The sequence below is a fragment of the Bactrocera tryoni genome, chromosome 4 (assembly GCF_016617805.1).
Source record: "Bactrocera tryoni isolate S06 chromosome 4, CSIRO_BtryS06_freeze2, whole genome shotgun sequence".
NCBI lineage: Eukaryota > Metazoa > Arthropoda > Insecta > Diptera > Tephritidae > Bactrocera > Bactrocera tryoni.
Window position 1 is genome coordinate 75,839,054 of NC_052502.1, and position 16,310 is coordinate 75,855,363.

General features: G+C 34.6%; 2 protein-coding genes across 4 annotated transcripts; one reads left to right on the forward strand and one right to left on the reverse strand.

The window, feature by feature from the left end:
• Positions 1 to 338: 338 nt before the first annotated feature.
• On the forward strand, positions 339 to 10,570 carry LOC120774143 (cytokine receptor). Of its 2 annotated transcripts, none has more exons than XM_040103538.1 (5): positions 339 to 1,853; positions 3,566 to 3,872; positions 3,941 to 4,775; positions 5,034 to 7,129; positions 10,121 to 10,570. In XM_040103538.1, the coding sequence occupies exons 1-4, from the start codon at positions 703 to 705 to the stop codon at positions 7,004 to 7,006; spliced, it is 4,266 nt and encodes a 1,421-aa protein (XP_039959472.1). In that variant the 5' UTR covers positions 339 to 702; the 3' UTR covers positions 7,007 to 7,129; positions 10,121 to 10,570. The 2 variants fall into 2 exon arrangements, with proteins under 2 accessions (XP_039959472.1, XP_039959473.1); XM_040103539.1 differs by lacking the exon at positions 10,121 to 10,570 and adding an exon at positions 8,298 to 8,323.
• A 2,021-nt stretch (positions 10,571 to 12,591) lies between these two features.
• LOC120774145 (AP-1 complex subunit beta-1) lies at positions 12,592 to 16,298 on the reverse strand. 2 transcript variants are annotated; one of them, XM_040103543.1, is made up of 7 exons: positions 16,192 to 16,298; positions 15,737 to 15,867; positions 15,504 to 15,674; positions 15,264 to 15,449; positions 14,522 to 15,208; positions 13,607 to 14,419; positions 12,758 to 13,546 (listed from the first exon to the last, which is right to left on the reverse strand). In XM_040103543.1, exons 2-7 carry the CDS (start codon positions 15,842 to 15,844, stop codon positions 12,758 to 12,760), a joined length of 2,754 nt encoding a protein of 917 aa, XP_039959477.1. In that variant the 5' UTR covers positions 15,845 to 15,867; positions 16,192 to 16,298. The 2 variants fall into 2 exon arrangements, with proteins under 2 accessions (XP_039959478.1, XP_039959477.1); XM_040103544.1 differs by lacking the exon at positions 16,192 to 16,298 and having other exon boundaries at positions 12,592 to 13,546; positions 15,737 to 15,844.
• Between the last annotated feature and the right edge of the window lie 12 nt (positions 16,299 to 16,310).

A 16,310-nucleotide genomic window follows, 5' to 3' on the forward strand; every position in this document is an offset into this window, starting at 1 on the left:
AAAGCTATAGTATATCAACTGTTTAATGTCACTTTGTTAAAAGGAAAAAGAAATGGCAACCCATGCACAGGTGCTGCCTGCTTTGAGTGGCTCATTCATTCGTAATCTGTTCTCCGTTTGGAATTGTTGTGTTTTACATAGTGCGTGTAACTTGGTTGTAAATAAAGAGAGAGAGACGAAGAAGAAGATAGTGTGTGGTGCAATTCTGAGAATTTGAAAATTTCAGTAAAATTAATATACGCAAAACTGTCCAAAAACATAAAATTTGGTGAAAAAGTTACATGCAATGAAGAAATATGAAATGTGTGACTTTAATTAATTCATAATGTTGTGAAAAATATAAAATTTTAATATAAAGAATATTAAATTTTCCCAGAAAGGTCAATTTCTAAGTAAACGAATTTCCGAGAATTCGAATTCGATCTGCGCTGTTGTACATAGTATTGTGTGTGCTTGCATACATGCGCCAGAAGGACGCAGTGTAGATCACATACATAAGAGAAACAAAGGAGGGGAAGTGTGTGATTGTGGTGCAAGTGCAAGAAGGTACTGCATAGCGTGCATATTTCCGCGAATTGGACAAATCGCTACCTCTGCAATAAAACCGCAAAAAGGTGAAACAATTTGGTTGCTTGCGGGCACTTCATACGTACATATAAGTATAAGACAGTGGCAAAATATACGTACAGTAGCATATGCAACATGAGTGAATTATTGCGATACGTTAGCATCGCAATCATTGTGTTGTGTTTAGCAAACTTGGCGAACGCATTCCCTGATGTAGGTGAGACAAGACCACAGCATGCAGATGTTAATGTGGGCGGCAGTGTAAATATATCGTGTCTCATAAATCCTAACCGATTTGATGATCCTTGCAAATTAACATTCATAAATCAACGTACCGGCCAACACGTACCTGAAAAGGATATATTGGTAGTGAATAGTAGCTACATTGTTTATATGTTTCACAGTGAACGCGAGCAGTCGTTACGACTTCTTTGTAAATGTGATGGAGATGCGATCGATGAGTCTACCATTTACGTGGGTACCCCGCCGAAGGGTGTTAGACAATTCAATTGTCGCAGTTTTGATTTCGAATATATGGTTTGTAATTTCACACAACCGGAGAATGCAGTACTTACACAATACAATCTCACGTATTACATAAATTCACCTGATTACGAAACGCCGGCCTACTGTAATTTTGATATGAAACCATTAGTGGTTTGTAACATTACCGCAGAGTATTCTTATCGACCACAAGTTGAGGAATATCACTTTAAAGTTCACAGCATTAATGCTTTAGGCAGCTACAAACAAGAATTCACTATAAATAACTTGAATTTGATGGTGCCAGCCCGACCAGGTCAAGATTTTCATATTATAAAATTGACCACAGATAGTATGGATGCAATTTGGAGCATGCCAAAATATGACTCATACACACCTAACAAACACCGCGGTTTACAGTGGGAAGTACTCTTACAGCCAGATAGCTTCGCAATAGAAAATATCAGTTCACAAGTGCGTGTGGTGCGTGTTGATCGTGGTTGCAAATTATCAATAACCGAGCTGCCATATGCCCACTACTCGTATGAGTTGCGTTTACGTGTTAAAGTGCGAACGGCTGTTGCCGGAGAGGATATGTGGAGTCAAACGTTTAAGTGTCGTTTCCGTACGAAACCTCGTATGCCAGACAGGCCACCACGCACCGATAATGGTGGTTTTTATATAAATCCACTGGAAACCGAAGTACGGCTGTATTGGGAGCAATTAGAAAAATGGGAGGAGAATGGCGATAATTTTACGTACATCATACGTGCTTTGGAAAAGCGCGTCAATGACCAAACGAGGTAAACTTCTATTTGTTGACAGTTTCTTATTTCCTTTTTGTAACCCACTTAAGTGACCGGAAGTATTTGATATAGAAATTGTAACACCTACAATTAAAACTTCCCACTCCCGCAAAGTAATTCTCAATAGTTGATAAAAAAGTAAATAAACAGTTTGTCATACACGTTTAAGTACATTCAAACATAAATTGTTACGTGAGTTGCGAGCCTTTTCCTATCAGTTAATATATGTAAATAGACATATTGATTGTTATTGTTCTTTATAACAGCGGAAAAGGAAATATTCAAATCTAGATATTTCAGTATGATATTATTATTAAGGAGCTTAAATTTATTTATATTTCGATATAATTATTTCACGCAAATTGATAAGCAGTGAACAATTAATGTATTTGAAAAGCATTGAACAATTGAACTATTTTTCTCACTTCAGTAGGTCAAAGGCATTGCATGAGGTATTTCTGGGAATATGCTTTTTCATAATATTAGAACTTGACTAATACAACAAAAACGCTCGTTTCGGCTTTAAATATTTTCTGCCAAGTATAATTATAAGTTATACATGTTTGTATTTGTGTATGTGATGATGAAGAAGTCTAAATAAAAAATAAACCGCAATTAAATAGAAAAATAACAAAATACTTGCTGGCTAAGCAATGTGCCAAACTGTCTGTGCTTCCCAAGAATTAATTGTTTAAGTGTTACAAAATATATGTACTTATGTGTGTTGTATGCACTTATAGTACTTAATTGTGCGCTCGGCTATTGTACTCGTTTTGTTTTGTAATGGTGTATTTGATTTCTATTTAAATTTGTTAATTATCTGCGTAATACTCAATCGTTGTAGATATGGGGCTTCAAAGCTACTTACTTACATATGTATACAAGCGCTAAACACTCGTAAAATTTATTTTGCTGCATAAACAAAAATTGTGTAATCATATACTCGTATGTGCACGTTTTTAAGAAAGAATGATCTTTATGTTTAGATACGTGTGTAGATAATTTATAAATATTTGAGCGCTTCGTAGAAAATAACTTCTCTAAAAGAAAAATTTATCTATAAAGTGGGATTTGCGGTCGCTTCGGTGGTTATACAAAATTCATTATTTTTTTATAATTTGGCATAACAAACGTTTCAAAGAAACTTTGAAAATAGTTATGAACCCGAATCGAAATATTCTATCTTTCTTGGTTATGAGGCATTCTTGAGTATTTCAAGAATTTCGTTCACATTTCAATTTTCAAAAAAAAATTTTTAATGAAAACCAAAATGTTTTGTTAATAAAACGCTATTAACTTCATTTAAAAATAAGAAAATAAATACCAAAAAAAAAAAAATACGTCATTGATACACAAAATTTGACTAATTCGCCACTAATCACAATTGATCCAATAACCTTTTTCAGTGTATCCCCCAAAGTGTTTGTTGTCGTGGCTTATCAATAAACATACGTACACAAATATATGCACATAAGTGTATTTTTAATTCAAAAATAATATGACACATAACATTGCGGTTTTTTGCTTAATAAAATAAAAAAAAAAATTGAATGAATGAAAATTTTTATTTTAAGTTATTTTTAAATTATTTAAAACCAATTAAATTAAAAAAAATTACTATACGTATGCTTGAGGACTGGTGTCAATATTAATCAGTAAAACTAATGTAACCGAAATAAAATACAAAATATGCGCTAAATTGTTTACAGAGCACTGCTGCCACGACAACAAGAGGCAAATTTTGCCATTTTCGAATGGCACAATGATTTGCACTATACTTTCGAGATAAGTAGTCGCAATCATATGGGGGAATCCTCTACAGCAAATGTCATTACCATATACCCACAAACGAGCAGATTAGCCAAGCACCATACACCACACTCCATACATAATGTCTATCATGAGACAAATCGTTCCTACACGCTAACCTGGCTGCCACCACAAGCGCAGGAGGGTCTACAAAATTATACGGTGTATTGGTGTTATTCGAAATTGGCCATGCCCACAGATTGCAGAGTAAGTGTCATTAATAAAATAAACAAAAATTAAATTTCGATAACCTCTATTTTGCTTCAAATGCGTAGGGTTCAATACACTTCCAACAAGTGAGCAGCAAAACACAACGCTTTGCTACCGAACCACAATCGGCCGAACATGATCACTCGTTAACGCTAGCCGTATCCGCTAATTATATTGATTATAATACCGGCATGCATTGGACGTCTTGCAGTGTAGATGTGAATGCCGATTTTGAACCTATGGAACCCGAAATCTTGTCCATCTCCGCAACGGAATTGCGCGTGCAGTGGAGCTCGAAGACAGTTTGCCCATCAATTTTAAGCGGCTACAATCTCACCTATTGTGAGGTGGCGAATACACCGGATACCGACAGCATAACACCGCCTAGTGTAGAGAGCGGCCTGTTTGAGCCATTCAGCAGCGCCAAAACTGTGCCAGCTGAAAGGACTGCTTGTGTTAGCGACCCGACTATCATAACAATCGATAAGAATTGGAATAAGTTTAATATAACAGGCTTAAAACCCTTTACGCTGTATCGTTTGGAAATGTTTATGTTCTCCAATGTAAAGGCGGGCAAGCCGAATGACCAACTACTGGTGCGTACATTCGAAGCGGCACCTTCACCACCACGACAATTACAAGTGACCGAGCTGACAAATACAAGTGCGGAAATCACTTGGCTGGCGCCGAGTGAAGCCAACGGTTATATACGTCAGTATATTGTCAAGCTAAACAATAAGGAGTTTGTAGTTAATGCCTCGCGCTTGGATTACGCCGACAAGATTAGTTTTGTTTTGGAGAATCTCACCAGTTTTACCTCATATAAAGTGTTTGTTATCGCGGTCACAAGGTACAAGTCCAATCACAGCAATGATATTCACTTCACCACTTATATGAGCGGTAAGTTTACACTATAGAATATTTCGGTGATTTAAAATTTAATTGATTCCAATTCATTTTTTAAATATGCATATTTTTATTTTATTTCAACAAAAAGGAGAAAAAAATTAAAAAAAAAATTTTTAGGTAATGTTTTTGTTTGCGTAAATTTTTTATATGTATTTTTTTTTATATTTAATTTTTAAATTTTAACTACAAAAATGTAATATCTATCACCATCTCCCTGTTCACCATTTGAATAATGCCCTCTTTCACTAGCCCCCTCTAAAATGGCCTACTCCGGAACAACCTCCATGAATTCAAAAGAAGTGAAGGTGCAGTGGTTGCGGCCCAGCCAGCCTGGCGGTCGCGTTGATTACTATGAAGTAGCCGTAACCGTGCTGCGCGGTGATTATGTCGAACGTCGTCGCATAGCCGTTGTTTTCAACAATAGTTGCGTGCTACGTGTGCCCGCCTGCCCCGATCCGGACTACCAAACCAACGTGGAAGTGCGTGCGATCAATGCGGGCTTGATCAAGAATAACGAAGTGAATCCGAAGGATGTGATTGCACATCAAACCGAATTCGACCCCGATGCAAATAATTACGAATACAACGATGAATTTGCATGTGTCGGTACTGACAATGCAGCGGATGTGGAACGGGAAAAGGCTGCACTGGTGCAATACCACAAAAAAGACAATTATTTGTTGTATAAATCGGACTGGTATCCGCTGACGAGTTTTGGTTGTTCACAGCGACAACTAGGAAAAATTACCGTTATCACCTTAATGATTGTCTGCACATCGCTGATGTTGATGGCGCTCATGTTCTTCGCAACGAAAAAATGGAAAATGATGAGTGATATACAATGCACGCTGCCCGCAGCGCTGGTGGATGCCTACCTCACGAAGGAGCGGAATGGCGGTGGCTGCGGCGGCGGCGGTTACAACAGCAACATAGTCAACGGTAGTGGCGTTGATGTCGTCAACGATTTCATAGCAACGCCAACGTCACGTAACATCAACACTCAGCCGCTCCGCGACAGCAATGAACGATTGCACATCGAGGAGCATCACCTGTTAAGCAGACAGCAGAACGACTTGGGCTACATGAGTGGCGGGTTGCATTTCGGACGTAGTATTAGCGCGCTGGCAGAAACACAGACTTCAGAAAATGAAAGTGGCGAGGAAGATTTGGCCTATCACAAGCGCGATTACTTAAACTCTGAAAGTTCGGCTGACTCCCTGATAGATAGCACAAGCAGTAGTAGTGGCGCTAACAGCGAACTGGGCGCACAGGATGCAGTACCGTTACAGCGCATAGCCGAGGAGCCTACTGGTTACGTACAAGCTGCGCAAGTGCAAACCGGTGGTGTGCTTGGCGGTTACGTGATGGCGGACAACTTGCAGGCATGGATGCAGCCAAAGGCGCCAGTACCAGCAGACGCTACAGTAACTGCACAACCCAGCGCGCACGGCTATGTGCAAGCGAATGCGTTAATTGCGGCAGCAACGGAAAATAACACTGCGCCACCAAACACCGCTTTCAGCGGTTACATTAGACCGACCGCGCTGCCACAGTGGCCAACGCAAAGCACACCAACAACAACAGCAGCGGCACAGATTGCAAATGAATCCGTCGGCCATAGTGGCTACATAAAGCCCACAGCTTTAAACACGCCCAGCGCTTGGGATCAACCGCCACAAATAGGCGCCAGCGGCATTGAAGCAGGTACGAATAGCAATTATATAAATGCAAGTGATTTGCGCGCAGCTCCTGAAACATGGACAGAGCAGAAGCAGCAGCCGAAAGCCACAGCTGCCAATAATAACGGTTATATAACGGTTGATAGTCTTGAGGCACATAAGCCAAAGACTATGGGTGCAGCAACAACACTACCGCCAGCAATCTCAGTTAACACCAACACAAGTGCCGATGATAAAGCACCAACGCTTGGAGCGGCTGCTGGCAGCCAATCCAACAGCGTTTACGTGCAACCAAGCACTTTGCAAGCATTACTCTTTAACACGCCGACAACAACGGGCGCCAGGGACCCCCACTCGCCGCTAAACAATGCCAATATAACGAATTTCAGCGGCTACACAACATTGGATGCACTGGGCAAACTAACGCCGACACAGGGGGCGCCTACAGCACACAGGCCAGAGCAAGCTGATACTAAACCGCGTCTCATGGGCTATGTGACACAACGTGAAATGAATGAATTCGGACAGCAGCATATGCATTAAAGGGTTAACAAACAACAAATGCAGTCAACTGCATGTGCAGCATAAAATATGTAAACAACAACAAAATACCGTGTTGGTAGCTCTACAAAATTCGATTTGGTATTTTGCTATAAATACATGCAGGTAAAATACATATATACATACATTGCAGTGGCGTGTGTTGAACTCTAACCTTAAAAGTTTGGGAAGGCAGCAAAAACATTTTCTGGCAGTTGGAGTGACGCTGTAATGCAATTCAACCCGATTTGCTTACAGTTTTTCGATTTCGATCATTTAAAAGTTCACTATAACCGTTTTAATGTTTTATTTTTAAATTATTAAAGTCTAAATGCTTACTCGATAGTATTAATTTGACATTATGGTTAATTACTTGGTAATAGTTTAAATTTTAAGGCTAAAATAGTTTTAAAAACGCATATTTTTTTTAATTTTTTGAAAATATTAATGTAGGGCAATTAATTTTATTTAAAAATTTACGTATTAGCAAACGAAAACTTTTCATATCAAAGATCCGTCAATACAATTATTTTTTAGTGATTTGTGAAAAATACTATACATATGAAGGTATGTATGTATATTAAAAAAATTACATTAACTGCTATGTGCAGTTCTTGCTTCTTCTATTTCTATAGTTTAAGAATTGCAGTTTTTCGTATAATTTTTTTTATGTAACTTTAAAATATGATTTTGAGTTTTCGAAGCAGTTATTCAGCTGTTACGTCAAATTTTAACTTAAAACAACAAAAAATCGTTATTCAATTATAATTTTTTTTTCATAAACTTTCATAAAATCTGAGATTAACACTATACACGTACAAATATATAAAGTGCTTAAGAATAATGTACGCGTACCTCGGTATAAAAGCAAATAAGTATCATGAAAGCGAAAAAAAATATATACAAATAATTAATTTGCAAAGCATAGTTTAAACTAAGAGTATACTATAGCATAGCAAACATATGTAATAAATTAATTCAAACTAAATGAAAATTTAGGTTTGTAAAGTGAGATTTTGGTGCTTTCTAATGTTACCGTCGTTTTTTGAAAAAATTTGTATTTTTTTTGTTTTTTCTTTAATGTTTTTCTTTACTTTTTTTTTAATTTTTTTCTTTCTTTTTGAAGATTTTTCTGATAATACGGCTTAAAAATAAATAATGTGTAATATATGTATTTTTTTAATTTTTTTCTTTTTGTTTTTATTTGTTTTCCTTTTTTCATATTTTTTTTACTTTAATTTTTTTTTTCTTTATTTTTAATTTTCTTCTCACTTCTTTTTTTAATTATTTTCAGATTTTTCTGATAATACGGGTGAAAAGTAAATAATGTGTAATACAATTTTTAATAGTAGATCTATGAATGCATGTATGCACATACATACATATGTATGTACATATGTATATATGTATATGCGATAAATGCTCCTAAAATTGTAATCAAATTTATAATTGTAAACAAGACTCGTTATAATAACAAATAATGTAAAAATTTATAACTTTATTAATTTTTTTATTTTCGTTTTAAACATTTTTTTTGTTGAGTTATTTAATATGAAGTGTTTATGCGAATTAAACAGATGATAATACTTACTGTAATTATTGTAATAAAACTTTAACTTTTTCAAGTGATTTATGCTAAATTATAAAAGAATTGATGCTTTACAAACATAAATAATAATTAATATATATTTTTAAGCCACAAAAATTGTTTCTCAACACGCATTTAAATTATGTTACTTATGCAGTTGATAACAGTTAGTCGTTTGCGAATTTCATCATGTACTATTTGCTTTTAGTATAAATTTTAATATTTTCCATGAATACTTAGTATAATTTCAGTATAAAGCACACACGCATGGACATATACATACATACATATGTACATATGTATGTCGGTGTGTGGTAGATTTTATATAATAACAAATTACGAGACAACTGTTTATCACTAATATAGATATGTAATTAATGTGAAAAGTTTTTGTGTTCCACGTAAACAAGTAAAGTACACCAATCGCTGGCTTTCATGAATGGTGAGATGATTGAATGGCGAATGTTGACGCTGCTTTTTAATGAAATTGAGATTTTTTTGTCACTTCAACAACAAAATAGTATTACTAATGAAACTGATTATATTATTTATATAAATATACAGTCATAAGCATATATACATACATACATATGTACATGTACATACATAGAAAGCATACTACGCCATGTTAGTCTAGCATTTCTACAGCTGTCACCTAAATTATGCAGATTTGTTTCCTCGAAATCCCATAAACAGTGAAATAACTGCGCGTAATTTGTGCAAATAAGACAAAAAGAGTATTTTATTAGCCTTTATCTTATCACTTGTATTAGAAATATTATGTTTATTGCCAATTAGGAATGATAAATAGTATATAACATATTTAGTGTCATGCGTTATTTGAAATTGCATTTAACATACGAGTAATATATCAAAATTTTATCGTATTAAAAAAATGTATATTTGTGTCTTAAAATTTTTAAATATATTTTTTTTTCTATAAATTCTGTAATTTTATTTTTTAGATCGGAAGAGCATTTAATTTTTTTATAATCATTTAATTTTTAATTTTTTTTTTTAGTAAATTCTTTAATTAAACTTTTTTTTAATGAATTCTTAATTAAAAAAATTTGAAGTTTTTAAAAATATTTTTTTTCCTAATAAATTCTTTAATTTTAATTTTATTTTTAATTATTTATTTACATTTTTTATTTTAATTTTTATTTTTTTAAATTTAGTTTTTATATTTTTTTAATTTAATTTTTAAATTCTTTTATAATAAAATATTTATTTTTTTTTAAATAAATTGTTATTTTTTTTTTTTTAATAAATTCTTAATTTTTTTTTAAATAAACTCTTAAAAGTGTTTATAATCTTTTTTTATGTTTCTTTTAATATTTATTAATACATTTGTTTTATGTTATTTTATTTTGTAATTCATCTTGTATTTAACCCATTGTTTTGTCTTATAGTATTTTTCTGTATTCCATAACGTTAGCTAAAAATCAAGTAATCTCAGTAAAACTCTTAGTTATATGTTATAGTCTAACTCTATTCACCAACAGATGAATTTATTACTTTCCTTTTAGGTAAAGATGGCTTCGCATTAATTTTCAAAGCCAGCGGTGGCATTGTTGAATAGTTTCCTTAAAAAATACATTTAAAAAGAGTTTTTTAATAAACTTTTTTGTATTTTTGCAGTCAAACTCACATTTTTATTCCTGTGGCCTTGCGTTTTGCTACAAAAACAAACATACATAAAATAAAAAAAGGAAATAATATAACGTTTTAAATAAAATAATATATACATATATTTAATTTGTGTACTTTAAGCTAGATATTACATTGTATTAATTGTAAGCAAAAACTGAAAAAATAAAATTATTAATTATAAATGTGTATAAAATGTAGTTTTCACTTCTTCACACACACTCGGCGGGTGACATTTTTGAGAGTATAATAGTATACCATATTCTAAATTTCTCTTTCTTTTTGTTTTTACATGTAATCTTTAAATTTTTTAAAATATCCTTTTTTAATTTTTAAATATCCTTTTTTAATTAAATTTTTTTGTTAATTTTTAATGTTTTTTCATTAATTAATTTATTTAATTTTTTTTTTGGATTTTTAATAATTTCTTAATTAAATATTTTTGTAGTATTTTCCTTTTTGGCAATATTATGATTATTTTTGATTGATTTTAATATTTTGGATTTTAAATATTTTTTTTTTGTTCCAACCTCTTTTTAATTTTTAATGGTTTTTAATTTTCAAAGTTTTTTAATTAATTATTTTATTTTATTTTTAATACTCTATTTTTGTAATATTTTCTATTTCAGAAGTTTTTTGTTTTTGATATTTTTTAAATTTGATTTTTTTTTATTTATTATAATTAGCAATTTTTTTTGTTTTTTATTTTTTTAATTTACAATTCTTTTAGTACTTAAATTGTTCTTAATTAATTGTGTTTTATTTATTTGTTTGTTTTAATTTGTTGTACTTCGCACATATTTTTTTGACATTTGTCTGTAAAATTTTAGATTTTTTTGCTGTTAATACATATTTTTTAATTAAAAATTCTTTTATTAATTAAAAAAATATATATTTTTTTTTTTTAATTTTTATTTTTTTTTTTTTTTTAATTTTTTTTTTTTTTTAAATTATTTTTTTTTATATTTTTTAAATTATTATTTTTTAATTTTTTTATTTAATTTTTTAAATTTTTTTTTATATATTTTTTAAATTATTTTTTTTTATATATTTTTAAATTTTTTTTTTTTATTATTTTTAATAATGAATAACGGTTTATATTTACGTACTTCACAGATATTTTCTTCAACATTTGTTCTGTAAAATTTTGCTAATAAATTAAGTGAATTTTTTTATAGAACCTAAAAGTTTTCGTATTTCGCTCTTAAATTCCGATTTTTATTACAATATTATGGTTAAAAACAGCTGATCTTGCCAATTACGCTGAGAAACCCAATTTAGTAGAGTAAGGAAGGAAGAAAGAGGATTATTATCATTATTTTTATTATTTTTAATTGAGCTCGGTTTCTTAAAATTTCGAAATTCTCTAGAAAAGAGTCATCTCGGGCTTTAGTGGGACCTACCTTCTTCCTATCGAGAGTATGATAGTCCAATATTAAGATTTGTCAAAAAAAAAAAGTTCTCATTGTGTTTATTTTATAAATTTGTGCATTTTATACGCAACTCGTATTCGAAGCTTCAAAGCTGTTACCTACCTTCTCTTTAAGATACTTCTTAAACTAAAAATAACAAAAAAATTACACAAACAAGAAGCCCAGTCAACCGATTGCCGTTCCAAGAAGTAACCACCTTACAAGTAGCTTCATTAAAGAGTTAAGAAATCTTTCAAACGAATTAAAAGTTCATGTCGGGCATAACAGCTGGGCAGCGGGCACGATTCGGCGAAAATTTGTGGATTGTTTTCATTGAATTTTCATTATCTGCAATCGGCAAAATACTGGGCACATCCATTCGTGTTCGGTAATGTGATGTGTATCTTTATGATTTCCTCGAAATGCAATATGCCCTGTTGTGAATTCGCATGTAGCGTGGTTGTTGTTGTTGTTGCTGCAAAAATCACATTTTAAAGCGAAAATGTGCTATTTCGATGGTTATTATTTGATAACTTGCAATTATTTTGAATTAAGTGGAAATATTTATAAGCATTTTTTTCTTATGATAAGCATACAGATATCGAATATCGATACGGCCGAACCCACACTTTTTTTTTTATTTCCGAAATTTAAAACCTATGCATATTTTATTTTTTTCAAATATTTTTATTATATATGTATGTATATATATAGCATTATGTATGTTTGTAATATATGTATATTAATATTTTTTCCATATTTTAAAGCAATCGCAATTGTTTTTAAATTTCAATGCTTAGGAATGTTTCACTCGAACAACTTTTCGACAGACCACATATATTTTTTATATTTTAGTTATTATTTTTTTTAATTTGATTAACATTTAACATTTTTTGCAATTTGTAACATTCTGCTTACAACAATTTATGAAAACAAAATTATAATTGGGGAATAGATTTGCGCTGCAATAGAATACTTATATTTCGATATTTGCATAACTTTTTAATTGAATGATTGCATACAGTTAGTTGCATATCCGGCATATTTTATGCATTAAATTTTAACAAGTGTTGTTAATGCTGCTGATTTCCACACCCCAACTGCTTATGGAGAGCGTATGATGGCCTCGTAGGCGGCGAAAATCATGGCCGCCACCTCCACCGAGCGCGACTTAAGACTGAGCGTAGCATCGGGATTGCCCGGCTGCAGTTTCAGTTCGAGCAGCACCCAAATGTTGTTGGTTAATTTGAGAGACTGATACAGCATGTCCTGACCCTCCACGTTGCGCTTGGCAATGGTAAATACATTGTTGGTGGTCATTTTCGAGGCAATGCCATCGGTGGTACCAATTACACCGCTTAGACTGTATTGCACCTCATTGGCAGCGGGTATCTCCTTCCAGGTGTTCAAGAACACACGTTTATCCAACTGACCGTCCTCGGCAAAGAGCACATTACCATGCACCAAGCACGCAAAATAGAATATGTCTATGTTGTTCTTGACAGCAACTTGTAAATTATTCAATGGTTCCATGCGTTGCACCGGACCGTGTGTGCCCAGTGGCAGCGTGGCTTCAGTGCTTTGGTTTGGTGGCAATGGTGCCACTTGCATGGGTGAGGCAGGCATCAAGCCAAAGCTGTTTTTGTTCAATTGTATGGCAAAACCGCTCATTGGCTGCATAGCTTTGTTGGTTAGTGTCATATCCATAAAGATTTCACCGTTGCGACGCGAGAATGAGCCTTGTATTTCGAGTCCCTTGCCCTTTTCGGCGGGTAGCCAAACAATTTTCGGTATTTGCACGCCTGCGGTGAGAGGGCCGCCGGACAGACCGAAGATGTCGCCAAGCAAGCTACTAGCGCCGCCAGCTGCGGGCTCGGTTGGACCGCCGCCAAGCTATAGCAATGAGAAAGTTGTTAATATTTTATAGAACAATTTCATATAAAAGATGCTTACCAAAATGTCCAAACCGCCGCCTAGTAGATCAACATTGCTGGTGGTTGGCGCAGCCGCAGGCATGGCGGGCGCATTAATGTCCATAGATAGCAAGTCGCCAATCAGCGACTCCTGATTCGGTATAACCATAGCTTCGCCACCAGCTTCCGGCTCGGCCGTGCCGGCTGCCGGTGCACGATTTGGCAGCGACTTGCGCACGCCAGCACCGCGTCCCTCAACAAATGCTGTGGGCGGTTTGTGATACACACTAGCCAATGAGCTGATGTGACAGATCAGCTCGTCCAATAGCGTAGGTTCAAGCAAATCAGTTTCTTCCGAAATCAACGGTTTATCAGCCAAGACAACTTCTTTTGCCGCAGCTGGATCGGTGGACAGCAGGCGCCAGTATATAAAACCGCGATCACGCAAGTCAGGGTTATCGGAGTCTTGCGTGGCCAATGAGAGCACATGCTGCACCAACTCTTGTGTATCTGAAGGGCGTTTCAAGAACAGCTTGACGACGGCGGTTAGCAGTTGCAGTTGCACTTGCGCATTTTCGTCTTGGAAACCTTCCAAGAAACTATCGAGCAGCTCGTCGGCGTTGTCAATCCGTTCGGCATATTCGCCAATGATCCAGACCATAGAGGCACGTGCCTCGGGCTCATCAAGCGTATCGAGATTTTCGCACAATGTGCTGATAATGCTCTCGTATTTGTTCGGGTATTTGCGGAAGATGTCCTTGATGACGACAATTGCCTCTTGTACCACGTAGTTGACTTTGGTTTGAATCAAATCGAGTAGCGTGGAAACGCAGCGCTCAGCCGACGGCTCAACCTTAAAGTGTACGAGAAAATTTTAAATTAGAAATACATTTATAAACTTTTAATTTAAAAAAAAAATTAAAAAAAAACCGAAAACAAAAATTATAAAAGTTACCTTGATGGCGCAGCGTCCGATGGCACGTACTGCTTTGCGCACGAAATCTACATCCACCTCTGTGGCGTACTCCTTCAGCTCGCTCAGCACTTGGGCAATGTTGGTTTGATTAGCCAAACGTATCATGATGTCAAGTTTTTCCAATTTTACGTAAATGGGATCGTTGTACTTGACAAAGAATACTTTCATCTCGTGCTTAAGTATGTCGGGCCGTTTCTGCACAATCAAATTAATGTTACGTAAAGCAACATACTGCACCTCAGGCTCTGACGAGAGCAGCGTAACCAATGGTGGCGCTAATTTCTTTGTGAGCGTTGCGCAGAAGTCACTATCATTTGAAAGCATTTCCAACAGTTTCATGAGCACTTTTACAGCACTCAAAACCACTGCCGCATTGGCGTGTGCTAAACGTGGTGTAATACGTTCGCAAATAGACTGCGCCTCGCGCTCATCTTTGGGACTATAGTTGGCCAGCGAGTCGAGTATAAACACTTGTCCCCATTCGGTGCACTCATTAAGTGCAGTGAGTAATTTATTGATGGTTACTGAATTCATTTCAACCAACGGTTGGCCAGACTGACTAGCCTCATTGATTTCACTTAGCGCGGCAACGGCGTTAGCCACAACCATGGGGTTTGAATCAGAGAGTAGATCCTTAAGCTGATCCAAGAAGCCTTGGTCCTCAACCTAATGTACGTGTATTAGTAATTTGCAAATAAAATTAAATATTTTCGTCATTTACCATTGAGGAGGAGATATCATATAGTTTGGCCACGCATACAGCAGCGGTTTTGCGCACGTAAGGATCTTCGTCTTTCAAGCACTTGCGTAGTGGCTCGCATAAGTATTCGGTGATTTTATCAACACGTATGCAGCCCATGGTGCGCACAGCTAATGCACGTATGAGTGGGTTGGAATCCTCACAATCCTGCATTGTAACTAAAATGTAATAACATTGTCTTTTATACAATTAAATATCTACCTTCACAAAAGTATTAACAGCCATTATTGCCATATCCGGCTGCGATTTGGCGTAGTTCATTAAATACAAGTAGACCAATTTTTTCAACTCCAAATTATCTGTTTGCATGCAATTGACGACATCGGGAAACAGCGCAGATACATCTTTGCCCACCGTCATGCTGGCGATGACCTTAAATGTTAACAGAAAATATTAAGTATTTGAGTATCAGTTTGTTTGCTATATGTCTATACCTTCTTCACTGCTTCCTTCTTCTTTTCCTTCTTGTCATTGTTCAACTCGGATTTTAGTTCAAAGATTTCACCCTTCTTAGTAGTTGTAAAATACTTGGAGTCAGTCATGTTGTCTTAGCAATTGAGTTTAACTGCATAAAGGAGGATCAAAATCAAATAATTAATATGTTTGCTAATTAATATAACTTTTAAGTAAATTTCATTTGCTTTTAATCAATATCTTCCGGCCTACACAATCGCTGAGCATATACAAAAATTTAGATACGTATGTATGTACATGTGCACATACATAAATATGTGTCACTCAGTGTCAGCGAAGTCCCACTTTTTCGGCGAAGGGGCGTATGATTGCAAACTTTATTTACTAGTATTTGGTACACATTTCAATAATTTCGTGATATCAACTGATTTTATTGTATTATTCCGCATATATTGTACAATTTCTGTATTTATACCTTGTTTAATTGAGAATTAATGCGCTTTTTAATGCAACCACAAAAATTTTCCAACAATGCAAAAGTAATGATTTTTCGAGCTGTGTTTATTACGTATAAGCGTATATCTGTATGCTGTC

What these genes read in the sequence shown, in the direction of transcription:
- LOC120774143 (XM_040103538.1), top strand. Translation starts at nt 703, where the DNA reads ATGAGTGAATTATTGCGATACGTTAGCATCGCAATCATTGTGTTGTGT. An exon ending in CGCGTCAATGACCAAACGAG is followed by an intron (nt 1,854 to 3,565) that starts GTAAACTTCTAT and finishes AATTGTTTACAG; the next exon opens with AGCACTGCTGCCACGACAAC. An exon ending in CCATGCCCACAGATTGCAGA is followed by an intron (nt 3,873 to 3,940) that starts GTAAGTGTCATT and finishes TCAAATGCGTAG; the next exon opens with GGTTCAATACACTTCCAACA.
- LOC120774145 (XM_040103544.1), bottom strand. Translation starts at nt 15,844, where the DNA reads ATGACTGACTCCAAGTATTTTACAACTACTAAGAAGGGTGAAATCTTT. An exon ending in AGAAGGAAGCAGTGAAGAAG is followed by an intron (nt 15,675 to 15,736) that starts GTATAGACATAT and finishes TTAACATTTAAG; the next exon opens with GTCATCGCCAGCATGACGGT. An exon ending in CTGTTAATACTTTTGTGAAG is followed by an intron (nt 15,450 to 15,503) that starts GTAGATATTTAA and finishes GTTACAATGCAG; the next exon opens with GATTGTGAGGATTCCAACCC.